This window comes from Nematolebias whitei, chromosome 14 (genome assembly GCF_014905685.2).
Source record: "Nematolebias whitei isolate Nwh7 chromosome 14, NemWhi1, whole genome shotgun sequence".
Classification (NCBI taxonomy): Eukaryota; Metazoa; Chordata; class Actinopteri; order Cyprinodontiformes; family Rivulidae; genus Nematolebias; species Nematolebias whitei.
Window position 1 is genome coordinate 5,005,659 of NC_056511.1, and position 14,339 is coordinate 5,019,997.

Below are 14,339 nucleotides of genomic sequence, written 5' to 3' on the forward strand. Positions count from 1 at the left end.
GTACTACTATTCCTATTTTGTGGTTTTTCACTTATTGCGGGTCTTCAGGGTACGGATCCCCTGTGATAAACGAGGGACTACTGTATGTACCTTTCACCGTACGGAGAGAGTTGTGATGAAAAAACAAGCAGGACCTGTGTGGGTTGTCTGTGCAGCCGTAATTGTGATTATTAATAATATTTTCTGGAACTTTGCCAACATCACACAGCAGGGTCAAAGCTGTGAAAGGCAGGAGCACACGAGGTGCGTTCTAAATGAGATGATTAATTATTTGGTCACCAAATGAATGAGACCCAAACCCCTCCTGCTGCTATCTGCAGGAATGTGGAAGCCACTCTGCTCAAAGTCCAGAGGCGAGCAGGAAGGGGCGGGGCGGGGTGGTTGGAAGGGTGATGCCAGGAATTTGGGTGGAGTATATGTAAACGTGGAGAAGGTCACACACCAAGAGAAGCCTCGCTTTTTGTCTCCTGAAACAATCGAGCCCCCCCCCCCAGCATTTCACTGTTGCAGCTTTTCTTTCAGAGGCAAAAGCCCCTCCACCTGCACCCCCGCACCACACCCTCTCCTCCTCAACCCTCCCACCTCCATAACATCAAGCCCTTGTTCCGTTCAGGCCTCCATCTCCTCTTCCTCCCACACATCACGGCATCACAAGACGCCAGCTGCCTCCTGTTTGTTCCCTCTGCAGGTAAACAAGACTAGACCTGCCCCCCCCACCACCCCCACGCCAACACTCTTCGTTTGAGTAACAGCTCTGAAGTCGACAACATCCAGACTCCGCCTGGCCTGAGTGACAAAATAAATGTTTAAAGGGACCATCTTCATTCACAAACTGAGTCAACCACCAACCCAACGGAAACAGAAACGCTGCCCCCGGAGGCAGCAGGCAGTAAAATTAATATCAGTGCAACTCCAGTCTCAAAGACGCCTCAGCGATGCATCGTGCGCTGCACGGTTTCAACTGAAATATTGCTAAATGCTAACAGCAGCGCTGGAGTGGCCCTTTCACGTAAAACTGACGACGGTGTTAAAGTTTATAAAACATCCTTCGTATGAGCCGCGGTGACAATTTTCAGATTGGAGTTCTTTTAGGGTGGCAGCAGTCCGTTTGGTGTCGGCCCCTCTCTTAGCTCGTCAGTCCGGTGTTGTGTTGAGTTGTGTTTCCCCACACAATTTGTTTGCACCTTTTTTTTAAGCGCTAAAAGAAAAAAATGATTGTTTTGTCCATTTTCAAAGAAAACTCATCCTGATGTTGACATCTGTCTCAAACAGACACAAGTGACTCATCATATCCTGAGATTTTGTGTCTTTCATGGCAGGAAATCTACAGGTGGGACGACAGAACTCCAACTCAGAGCTAAAATTATAAATTACATTATGAACCCGCCTTTTTCTGTTATTCTAAAATAAATGACCCCTCAGACAGACTCTGTCAGTAAAATATCAACAGAGACTACCGAAGAGCTGGAACCGGTCAGACCAACCCTCCATCAGCTGGTTCTGTCTGCTGGAAAAGTCCACGTAAAAACTGATCGTCAACTTTATTTTTGGAAAGTTTTAAATATGATTCAAACAGAAAAATATTAAAGAAATGAAATCTAGCTTGAGATCAAATAAACTGATCGTGCAGGAAAGTTGTGATTATTCTTAGAAGCCAACAAATCCCTCACATGCTGCTTGTGCATAACATGAATAATCCCTGAACTTTTTTTTCTTCTGGTATTTGAATGTCTCCTTTGTCAACTCGTTCTTTTTCTTAATATCCTGAAGTGGCTCCAGACCCTGAACTGTGATTAAACCACCGTTAAAGGACTGTTACGCGTTTGTCATGCTTAATTTTATGCACATCAAACAACAGACGGGCAGCAGAGGAGACCAACTGATTACAAACTGTTCTGAGACTTCAAAACTCGAGCCGACACTTTTGGAAGCCATGGCAGGAAGTCGAGAGGAGTCGATGAGAAAGTTTTAGACTCAAATGAAGGAAAAAGTTGATGGGGTCACAGATTCTGGCATCTACTGAACATCTACTGAACATCTACTGAACATCTACTGAACATCTACTGAACATCTACTGAACATCTCAACTTGTTCAGGACAAACAGTCTGAGAGCATCTTCAGGCCACTTTGTGCTTTGCAGTCTCTGTTTTGGATGTTTTCCATTGTGAATGCCTCCACTGTTTACATTCCTGAGCTGGAGCCCTGCTGGTTTAAATTAGAAACCAAGGTGAAGCGACTGACTCCACCGAGGGACTTTGCTGCAGTTTGTGAAAGGGGTGGAGGCCTGTTCAGCCAGCCCTCCTCAGCAAAACTCCATCATCCAGCTGAGTTTACTCAGAGATGGATGAGACCTCTTTCAACTTCCTCATCTCTGTAATTAATGAGAATTGGGTTTTAACACCGACATCATAAAAACAAAGTGGAGGATTTCAAGCAAGAACAGATTTCTAAAAGTCATCTAACATGTCTTCCTAATTTAACGGGGATTATCAATCAACTGGCACATATGGAGAGCTTCCAGAAAGACAAAGACAGAGAGGCTGAGTTTAATAAACCACAAACACACACCAAAAAAGAGAGGCTGTAATTCTCAGAGACCAAATCTCTGCATGAACAACAGGGTGAGGACCTGTGAAGCTATTTACGATCACCTGCTTTTAACCAGTCACCATGTTTTAAGGTTAAAATCTGTGTCAGTTTGTTTGACTGAGTCTGTTTTGTGTAGGCAGGCAAACCTATCACAAGACTTCAGGACTTTAAGCACATCTCATTTTGTAGCTGGGTTCTGGACTGATTAACCACACATGGACTGTTAAACAAGGGAAGCACCTATCATGAAATCTTCCATTAGCTCTGGTGTTCCACAAGGTTGTGTCCTCAGTCCCTGCCTTTCCCTTTTATCAAATCCAATTACATCCTTAATGTTTTGGGTTTTTTTGTCTTATGAAAACTTTTTATTTTTGATTTTTATTGATGATGCTGTGCTCCTTTGTGGTTTCCTTACTTACCAGATCCTTCTGAGCGACCGTCGCTGCCGATGAGGGGCACTGTGATGGCTGCTGTGGCGACGCCATCAGTAGGCATGGTGGTGTAGACTACAGGCAATGACTGCACCACCACAGGGATGGTCTGCAGTTCTCCCACCTTGCTCGGCATGTTGACCGAGGGAATTGTGTGGATCACATGGAGAATCTGCTGGCCCCCGGCCCCCTGTGTGGCTAAGATAGAGCCCGGAGAGAGAACCTGAAGGAAAAATTTAAAAGAAAGAATATACCCGACCGCTGTACCCCTACAGTTTGCAGTTCTTGAATGTATTTACAAGAAAAAGTGGAAGCAGTAGGAGTTTGTTGTTACCATGGAGCCTATTGATTGTACCGAGGAGGGGACAGGTGTGGCAGAAAGGCTGGGCTGGGACACAGAACTGCTGGGTGCAGGGTTGACTGTGGTGTTCGTTGTGGAAGTGGAGCGAGGCTTGTTAAGTGACAGGTCGACAGGTTCGGTCTGGTCCTCAGCGGGGCTCGAGTGAGGCGAACAGGGCTCTGTCTTGAATTCTGACTTAATCTTCAGGTCTGTCGGCTGTGAGCAGTCATCACCTACATTTGCCTGCTGAAAGAAACGAGGGGACACAGAAAAAAATTAGAAATTAGATGTTTTTTTTAAACTCAAGAACTTTAAAATAATTGAAGACAGGAGAGATTAGGCTAGTATCTCACTGGGCTGTGACTGTTGGAGACTGGTTGGCAACTCAAACATGACTCAGCATTGTGAAAAATTACATACATTTCTTGTTGCAGTCTCACAGAATTCTATGTATTTGCAACCAATGAACCATCAAGCGATCTGGTTGCATTTTGTGTAGAAAACCTTTGAAAATCATGGCTTATTGTTGTGTGCATAAATTGCAAAATTGCATTCTTGGTCATGCGCATTTAGTTGCCCACAGTGCACTCATCTTTAATCTGGATTGTACTGAACTTTGCACCGGCCCCCATGTTTATGGCTTAATCTATGGAAATAAACTTTGGAAACTAGGATAATTATAATTAATTATTTATCCTCTGTGTGGTTTTTAGACCCAGCCATGTTTTCTGGCAGAGGAGAGCTGCCATGCAGGTGAAAAAAGCCCTCTTGCACTCTTGAAACTCGGACAAAATCAAGGATTATAGATAGCTTAGATAGCAAGATGGCTTACAAACACCGATGACGACTGAGGTGTGTTGTCGCTTGTCAATCATGTTTGCCATTCAGTCACCAAGAGTCGCAGCCTAGTGAGATATTAGCTTTAGAGTTTTCTAAGATAATACATAATGAAAACCAAACAGTGCATTTTAGTCAAATGTTTATAAAAGATTTAGGCCTAGATTGAAATACAAACAGTGGTGACTGACCAATAGAGGGCAAGGACGCCGCCCCACCACTTACCACATTACCTTGAATAAGACATCAAAAACTTAAACAAAAATGAAGTAATAAAATAAAAATACTTTGAAATATATGTATATATATATTTTTTTTTTTTTTTTGTTGTTGTTGTTGTTGTGTAAGATAAATATTTTATAGTTAATGATGAGTAAAGCTGTTTTGTTCATCGATATTGTCTGATTGGTGACGTATTTCTGCCCTGGGGCACAACAATCTTTTCCCATAGACTCTCGTTAAAAATTGTACATGTGCAGTAGCTCCTCTTCAATACAAGAGATAGGACCATTCTGGGGCGCACCTCTCCTGCGCCCAGAGCTGAATGCAGCTTGAGACAATCGGACAGAGATTCGAAATGGAGCAAGAGAAATTAAATAATTCAGTGAAGTCACTTAAAGTAATACCTTCTGAAAGAAGAACTTATCAGGAGCTAGAGGTGAAAGAGCTTTGACTTGATCAGCCAAACATCACAATTAATCAGCAGTCCAAAGACAGAGGGAGACAGTACACTCGGTCTGTTTCCAGGACCTGGTTTAGCAACAAGGTTTGGTGTTGCTAATGATGCTTTTGTTGTTGCCATTCATGTAAATACACTGGTGTGATACTTTAGTATATGTTTTTTTTTCCAGTAACCTTAGATTATGATGTCAAAAATGCAACAGAAAACGTCAAATGAGACCAATCAAACTCTTGTTGAGGAGTCTGCAATCAAGAAAAGATGTTGGGTATCTAACTTGAGTTATTGCAGATTCTGAAACCGGCCTTTAGTTTGAAAAAGGGGTTCATTTTGGCCCCCTTTTGTAAATAATAAACCCTTTCAAATAGTGCCAACAAGCTTGAGGAACTTTTGATCAAGATCACTTCCACAATTACAAGTATGGCTATTTTAAGAACAAAACAAATATTTTTTTTGGCTAAGATTCCTTTATTTAAATCGATAGAAGTGGTGATGTTCACGGTACAGATCTGCTCCGTCCTGAAGAAAACCTTTCACGCCCATCATCAGGCATCCTGACACTAAGCCCTGGTTTTCTCTGCCTCCTCAGAGGAATGGAGCACGGATCTCCTCTCCTGCCACCCAGGGCTCAGCTGCCACGCACAGCCAAAGTGCTGGGAACAATGGCTGCTGTGTGGTGCACTGGGAAGAGGGAGAGGTGGAGGAGAAAGTGAGACGGACGGAGACAGAAGGGGCTGCATGGGTATGGAGAGAGACTGGTACTGGCTGGGAATAAAGAGGAAGAGTGTGAGAGAGACTGGGAGTGGGAGAGGGAGCAGCAGCGAGCCTCCAGCCCAGGATCTGGCCTCGGTCCAGGTTGGCTCTGGGTGAGGAGGAGGGTGGAGACGTAGCAACACCCTTTTATCAGAACCGACAGCTCAGCTGGAAGCTGGGCTCACAGCGATCAGCTAAACGCCTTTATATGTGCAAATAAGCACAATTCAACGTCAACTCGTCTGCGCATTTTAATTCATCACGAGGCGATACGTTAAGTTTCACTGTTGTCAAAACGTTTGATTTTTCTGGTGGTGGCATACGTCCATTTTCTCTTACAGCTCCAGGAAAAATGTATGATGCAGGTAAGAGAGCACACCTCTCAGCTGCGTGCAAAGGAAAGGCAAAAAGGAAAGAGAAGGGAAGGAATAGAACGGAATGGAAAGGAGGCACGTCTCCAGCGAATGCAAACACTGAACGTGGACAAACTCTACGGGGTAAAGTGACATTTCAGACGCACTTGCAGGACGGAAAGCAAAGCACAGAAAGTGAAATAAAAGAAAGAGGACAAAAACGGGGAGATGAGAGTGAAAATAGAAAGCTGTAACATGATTATAGAGAGGGGGACAAAAAAAAAAAAACGGAAACAAAATCCTGAAAAGAAAATCAAGTGTGAAAGAAGTGAGTGAGGCGGAGGGGAGGGAAAGAAAGGAGGAAAAAGATCGAGTGGGTGGGAAAAGCCTCGTGTTGCCATGGAAACTGGGAGCCATCAGCTGACTCCATGTTTTCCACTCGATCCACTCCCTTTGCTTTCCCTCCCTGTCCACTCGTCTTTTAGCTTCACCTTTCTCTCCATCTTTTCATTGTCTCTATCTCTCTCTCCCTCCATCACGACCACGCCTCTTTCACCTTTCTCTCCCACACCCCCGCCTCTCCATCCAACATCTGTCTCCCTTTACTTCAACCACACCCTCCCTGCCTCACCCCTCTCATCTCCACAGTGGCTCACGCTATCTTTTTTTTTCCTCTCTCTTTGCACAAATCCTCAAACAAAACGAGGCGACTGAGTGGAAAAATCCAAAAAAGAAGAAAATTATGGAACCTCTGGAGTCGAGCAGTGACAAGAGAGAGAAAAGATGATGGAGTGAAACGGCGAAGAGGAAGTTCACCGTCCGCTGAACAGAGAATCCTCAACTCGTCCTCCTGAACCTATGGTGTTCATTTCAGAGGAAAACGTTCAGGGATGAATTAGTTGTTCTTTCATTTTGCAGATACATTTTACAAACATGGTCAGATTTGAGTTCTGCGCTTTTTAAACATTTTAAAGCTCTTTAGTCCAGAAGTACAAGAACATTTCTGTTAATTTTTTATTTACAGGGACATACAGTCCAGAAAAACATCAGTTTCTTTCCACGTCATGCCATAAAGGAATAGTTTAGACATCTGTAGGAAGTTTATAAGCAAGTAGTATCTTACCTGTTGCAGATAGCTCTTTAAACAACCTCAGTTTGGAGAATAAAGTAGATTTCCGACTGGACTGATGAGCTAAAAGCAATTAACTGATGTTTTGTAATAACTTCAGTAACCAAAAGTTGTATAGTGGCTCATGTAAACACTATTTTAATATTTACTTTTATTTATTCAACCGAGAAGGAACTATTGTGATGAATCATTCCTTTGTCGCAGGGAGTTCTGGTCAAAATGGTGTTAAAATGTGCACATTTAGAACAATCATATAAAAGTCTAAATACATGAGGAAAGGCTCCGATAAAAAAAAAAAAACATTATACAAAAATATAAAAAATGTAAAAAAAAAAAATCAAGCATGAGTTAAATCAAAAAGCCAAAACTAAAGTAGATATATTTTGTGACATGTTAAGAACAAAAGGAAACCGTTATGAGGAAACGAGCCGTTTCAAACTGAACCCAAAGCATTTTGAACAGATCTCAGAGTGGAGGTATCTGGAGATGCCTGGTGCCGGTGGCACACTACGGACCGCTGCAGTCAATAGTTTATCTGCTTCTGTGGATGAACAACGGTAAGAATTAGAGCTGGGCAATATCTCTATGTTTTTAAAATATTGAGATAATTTCATACGAAATAGGACTATATTGATATAAAATGATATAGTTTCATACTCTACGTAGTTATAACTATGATTGAAAATCTGCCGGCTTTTCTCCCAGTTTGCACCTTCATGCAGCCCCTCCTCCTCTCCCTCACTGAATACAAACCCAGCCCCTCACCTCCTGCTGTGTAAAACTATGTGCTGCTGCAGCTCCAAGCTAGATGCACATGCACATATCAATCGTCACAGTAGTTGTTGACTCACAGTGGAGACACTCTGGTGACATGGATGTAAATTCCTGATAGGAGTTAAAATGACTGGGTAGCTGCTACAAAGGAGAAGTTTTGGTGTTCTCCAGGAAATTAACTGGTTTAGAGCAGCAAGGTATGAAGTTGTCTTCTCATTAAAAAACACAGACACAAATATCCAGCTTAAGCCATATTCGCATGGGATTATTTTTACCTAGGGACCACATGTAATAAATAAATTACTCCCCAACATCTGCTTTTTATGTGGCGCATTCACACGAGATAACCAAAGCCTGAGATTTAGCTGAAATTTATGGACATCTTCCGGATATGATGCTAACGCGGTGTGTTGTCACGACCGGGCCGGTCTCGGCCTTTGATCTGGTTTTACAAATCAACAAAACTAAAGAATGCACAATATAAAATAGTGTTAATCTACTTGTTGAGGAGGAGGCAGGTCCAACCAGCCGGTTTAAGAGGTAAAATAAACCACTTTAAGCTCAGATGGACAACCTGTCACTGGCTGTGCACGTCCGCTGACCCGCCGGTTGAAATGGACTTGCGATGTGTCCAGGGTGTCCCCCGCCTCTCGCACAGTGAAGGCTGGACATGGACACCAGCGAACCCCGCTACCCGAAAAGGAAGAAGCGGGTAAATATAATGGATGGATGGGTCAGCTGATCACGCATGCGTCTCCGCACCTGCCGTCATCTGCGGTGAAGGAAGTAGCAGCATAAAAGCCGAAGCGAGCAGCGCGTTCATTTAAAATAACTTTGTTCTATATTTTTCCAAATGATTTTGCTTGAACAAAAACAAAAACGCCTCATTACATATCGGATCCTGCTCGTTTCTGTCCAAATCACAGAGATGCCTATTCACATTGGATTAGTATTATCACAGGACCTCTGAGTTCAGCAAAATATAGTAGGTAATTTGTGGGAGATTTATTTTACAAATTACTGACTTTGCCGATTCACGCAGGATTAACAACACAGACAATCTCCGTAATTATTACAAATAGCATGTGGTCCCTAAACTAAGGCTTTAGGGTAATTTATTTGCTGTGTTTCGTCTGGTATTCACACACAGCAGTAACCAGTAAAACAGGAGCTCAAGCAGCAAGGCTGCGTCGACGTCGGGAGAGAAAAATCTCCAACGCACGGCACTTTACACAGAGCGGTGCGTTCAGTAGCATCAGAACCATGACATTCAGAAAGAAACGAGCCATAACCGAACAGAACCGAGCTCAGTAAACAAGCTACACAACAATGTGGGCTTTCTAACAGCTTTGATAATAAAGGTTAATAAAGGTTGAATACTTCGTTAGAATCAGACTTTTTAAAGATCGTCCGCCTTTCATCGTGTTTGCTCTGTGTTTCCTGTTTAAACTTTAAGTGCACAGCTGTGTTTCTGGTTTTGTTATGCAGGGGGAAAAAATATATATATTTTTGAGAAATTTCTTTTGTACAGTTACAGCTGTTTGTTAATAAAGGTGCCTGTGTGACAACTGATACAAAGCTTTGACTCAGAAATATATATTTTTATTACTTTATGGAAAGAAAAAATATTGAGATATATCGCCATTCATCTTAAAAATATTGAGATATTAACTTTGGTTCATATCTTCCAGCCCTAGTAAGAATGGTGGAAAGCAGAGTGCTGTTTGTGCTGATCACTCCTTTCAACATGCAGGAGCGACCAAACTTCATCCTCGGTCCAACCGAACGTTCACGTAACTTGTTCGTAACTTTTCATGTTCAAGACCGAAGTGTCTCAAAAATCACAGCGCCAGCTCGTGACCTGGCATGGAAACCACAGCGTATGCAACTTGCCCAGCAGTACCTGTGTAAACGTGTACCGTTTCCACAAACGTGATCGATTTAGCAGAACATCTGGAACATTCCTGCACAAAGGACCCCAAGGCAGTAAGGAAAGTGCTAAAGCCAGCTGCTGCTGCCATTATTTGCACTTCTGAACGACCACAGAGTTCCACGATGACAAAAAAACTGCCGCGGTGTTAAAGTTTATAAACCAATGAAACTTTTAGGATCAGAGATTTTAAGACACCGGAAATAAGACTAGCTGTTAGCTCATCAAACCGGAGGGAATTGATTGTTTTCTCTAAAAACCGAGGTCGCTCAAAAAGTTATCTACGCCAGGTAAGATATTAATTATTCATAACCTTTTTACAGAACCCATTTATTGAGATACAAGCTTGCGGTTGATTTTAGCTGGACCTATGAACATTTTAATGTGGATAAATATAAAATATTACTCCAAATATATAAAAAGTGGCACTAGCAGAAGGAGATCAGCACAGGGTAAAGGTTAAAATAAATACTGTTTATATGAGCTAACACATCCCCACAAATCCCTGTTTGTGGAGGTTTTCTGACTTTCATCTTTAAAATGTTGATCTCTGCTGGAAAATGTTGCGCCCTTCCACCTGCCCTGAAGTCAGAACCATCTACTGTAATGGAGTCGTGCAAAGTCACAGAGCTGCAAAAAACAACAGTCCCTGAAGTAATCACTGCTGAAACACAGCTGAGAGTTAAAGCGAACTCAACACAGACGGGGTACAACCGTCGCCGCGGAGCGTCTCACGGTTCGACTGCTCTTCCAAAAAATGGGTCACCCGATCTTCATCCTGCAATTAATTCATGCGATCTCTAACTGGATGCACCCTGCAGCTGGGAGGGGGGCTGGCAGGAAGAAAGATGTGCAGCGTCCGCAGGGTTTTAATCATGTCGTGCTCAACGCCGCACGTTTCACACCACTAACATAATGAGAGATTTATGGGCCAGTAAAGACCTGCTATCAGTGAGTCCACAGAGGACAGCTGACACGAGACAGTGTGTGAGATCTATGACAGCATTTAAAGCACAAGAGCTGCGAACTTTACAGCCGAGCACGGCGATCGCCTGGAGTTTCAGGCCTCCTTCCTCCCAGTTTGATCAGAAACAGCAGATCGCTGCATCAACATGTGACAGGTTTTAATGAAACTTTCAGGAAATAACCACTGGGTGTTCGACTAAAACTAAAGAGCCACCCCTATTTAAGGTGGACTAACCCCCAAAAACACAAAAATAGCAATAATTCTGCCAATTTCACAGATATTAGGCAAAATATGACAGCTGAACATAACACCCTATTTGTTAGTGTTAGCTAAATGTTTCATAAACCCCCATTAAGTAAAAACTGGCTGTATATTTATGACAACCTTGGGGGTCAACAGTCATTCTACACACAACCATCCGATGCTGTCTGGACACGCTCTCCCCTGACACAACCTTACAGTCTCCAACCTCCCTCAGGTTTCCTCTTCTACACAGAATGTAGTCGACCTGCGTACTCCTTCCTCCACTCCGTTTCCTTCACCAACATGTCCATTCAGGTCTGCTCCCATCACCACTCTCTCTCCTCCCCTCCTACCTCTACCACATCACATCCAACCTGTGGAGATAACCACTGACAACGTTTAGCATCAGACCTTCAACTTCTCCCTTCAGGCACATCACCCTATCTGACACAGTGTTGCCAGATCTTGCGATAGAAACAAGCAACCAGCTCTATGAAAACAAGCCCAACTGGCGACCCACCACATTGTGTAAAACAGTATAAACATACATTTATTATGAAATTACACATAAACAGCAAAATTACGCTAAACACTTTGAATAACGTACTTTTAAGCTCTGATTAAAAAATATGTAACAAATATGTAAACCATATTTTTTCTACATATTTTTAAAAACAAAACATCCTGCGTGTGAGTGGAGCCCCCTAGTGGTCGGCCACAGTATGAGTGTTTGTTTAAGTCGCCTCGACAACTTGGGCGGGAGCGATAAAACAGGAAACGGGGGCGTGGAAGGGACAAACTGTCCACTACCACTCGTCTTTTGCTTTATTGTGCAGAGCTGGGAGATAATCAACCAGTTTCACTCGGAAAGAAATTCAAGCCCCAATAAACAACTTCACGTTTATAAACAAGCCCAAAAAAAACCCAAAAAAAAACACGTGACTCGCAAGATTTTCAAGCGATTTTAGAAAAAAAAAAAGCCCAAAGTCGCTTATAATAAGCAGACTTGGCAACACTGATCTGACACTCTCTTCACCTCTACTACATTCTTTACCAACTCCTCCTTCAGGATCACCCCTACTACATTTCTCTTTCTATTCACACCATGGTAAAACAGTTTGAACCCTGTTCTAATGTTGCGAGCCTTGCTGTCCTTCCACTTGGTCTTTTGGACACATAAAACATCTACCTTCCTTCTCAGCATCATGTCAGCCTGCTCTCTACCTTTGCCTGTCATTGTCCCCACATTTAGAGTTGCAACCATCAGTCCTACATTCTTGATTTTCCTCTTCTCCCTCTGTCTCCTGACATGTTTCCCTCCTTGTTGGCTTCGACTAACAGTAGCACAGTTTCCGCCAGCACCCCGATTGTCAACAGCACTGGGGGTGGTCGTTGTTAACCTGCGCCTCGACTGATCCAGTATGGGTTCACTTTGATGAAATCGCAGTGTGTTTTGGCAAAAGTGTTTTACTTCGGAAGCCCTTTCTGACACAACCCTCATCATTTACCCGGGCTTGGAACCAGAACCAGAGATACACAGGTTGTGGTCCCTGATTAATTCAAGATAGCTGCAGAAGCTAATTAACATTAGCATACACAAAAAGGCATTTTACTGATAATGAGCTAAAATTTAACATGGTAGTAGCTGAGAGTCATCCTCAACACAAACTCAAAGCACTGACAGATCATGAAAGGTCACATGAGAATAAGAAAACTTTTTTCAAATAGTGCCCCCACAGGCGGCTGGAGGTACTGCACATTCCAACGCGTCAGTTTATTACACTTGTTTCCTGAAAAACAGTCTAAAGTTCAAACAGAATGTGGTGCAGGTATGACACTGACTAATCAGCATAATTCAAGTTTAAAACAATCCACAATATCCCTTTAAGTAATTATTTAATTGCTTTAGTTGTTTCACGTGCCCAAAAAGGTACGGCAAAGTGTTTTCCCAGGTGAACGATGTGCTTCAGGAACATGTAGGTGGAAAGATGAATCTTAGTCAAAATAAAAAAACATTTAAATCATCACTCAGCGCTCGTCACGCGCCCTTTGACACCTGTTGATGTGCCAGAAGAGCTTGTTTGTCTGCAATTAAAGCGTGGCTTCTGTTTAATTCACTAACACGTGTTCCTTTCATTCCCTGCTTCATTACAGATAAAATCACACGGGAAAGTTGAGTTTTATAAAAACTGTAAAACATAAAAATCTTTCAGGCACACGCTGACGAACTGATGTTCAGGACAAAACCAAGTGGAGCGGCAGAAATTTGTTTTTGCTCCAACAGAACAAAACTCGGCTTGGCTTCAGAATCCTCCCTTTCATGAATAAAACCACGAACATCTTGGTCCAATCGTCCCGTCATCGAAGCTTTCAGCACGTCAGAACCAGAACACGAGCAAACCGAGTGTTTCCGTTGGAAGCAGGTGAGTCGGAGCAGACGCTTTAATCAGATCCACGTCAGCAGAGATCATCACATCTCCACGTCGTCTTCGACAGATGATCCTTTCCACCAGAACCCGTTTATTTGACCCGATTTAACGCGCCGTGACCCGGCGCTCACCGAGGGTTCACGCCCCGAGCGATGATTCAGAAACCGACAGGACCAGGCGGGCAAACAGGCGAGGAGGTTTCTGCCATGATGTCATCGCCTCGTCTTTTATTTGTTTTGTTGACAAACAAAGCAGGAGCTGTCAGTCTGGATCATCGGCTGAAAAATAATCTCTAATCTGAGATAAACACAAATCTTTGTAAAGTCCTGTTAATGTTCACAGAAACGAGATAACATATTATATATAATAGTAGAATACATTTTATTTAAATATAAATTTAAAAAACATATTTATAATAGTTATTAATTTAAATTCAACTTTTAATAGTTGTTGTTGTCTTTGTCAAAATACAGTATTAAAAAATGTTTTGGATTTTCAGAGGAGAAGAAAAACAATCTGAGCTAATAAAAATAATTGAAACGCGTTGAGTGCGATGCTCGGCAACATTCCTGATAAGTTTTTATAAGACGATAAAATTAATTTTGACCAACTGCAGCTGAAGCAAAGCGCTCAGGTTCAGCTGAGCTCAGAGAGAAACCGGTCACTTCCTGCCTCAGTCCGAGCTGCAGCTTCTACTTCCTGGAAGTTCGTCTCTGTAGGAAGCTCGCTGCCAGCGATGACATCATCATCATGCAGCAGCTGAGAGAAGCCGCATCCGGCCAGCATCTGCACTGCAAACACCCCCCACCCCCCAAAACACCTCTCCTGCAAAATCTCTGTATCCATAAACTGTTAGTGACACAAACACACACACACACACACAC

The 14,339-nt window shown here is 42.8% G+C and overlaps 1 protein-coding gene across 2 annotated transcripts in view; it reads right to left on the bottom strand.

Moving 5' to 3' along the window:
• The window catches only part of klf8 (Kruppel-like factor 8), an 80,346-nt gene that overhangs the window by 9,645 nt on the left and 56,362 nt on the right, over positions 1–14,339 (bottom strand). Inside the window, exons 3-4 of one of the 2 annotated variants that reach the window (XM_037687782.1) lie at positions 3,356–3,604; positions 3,010–3,244 (exon numbers count right to left, since the gene is read on the bottom strand). In XM_037687782.1, coding sequence (XP_037543710.1) covers positions 3,010–3,244; positions 3,356–3,604 — 484 coding nt within the window. Of the gene's footprint in view, positions 1–3,009; positions 3,245–3,355; positions 3,608–14,339 lie in introns of both variants that reach the window. The other variant, XM_037687781.1, reaches the window with a different exon arrangement.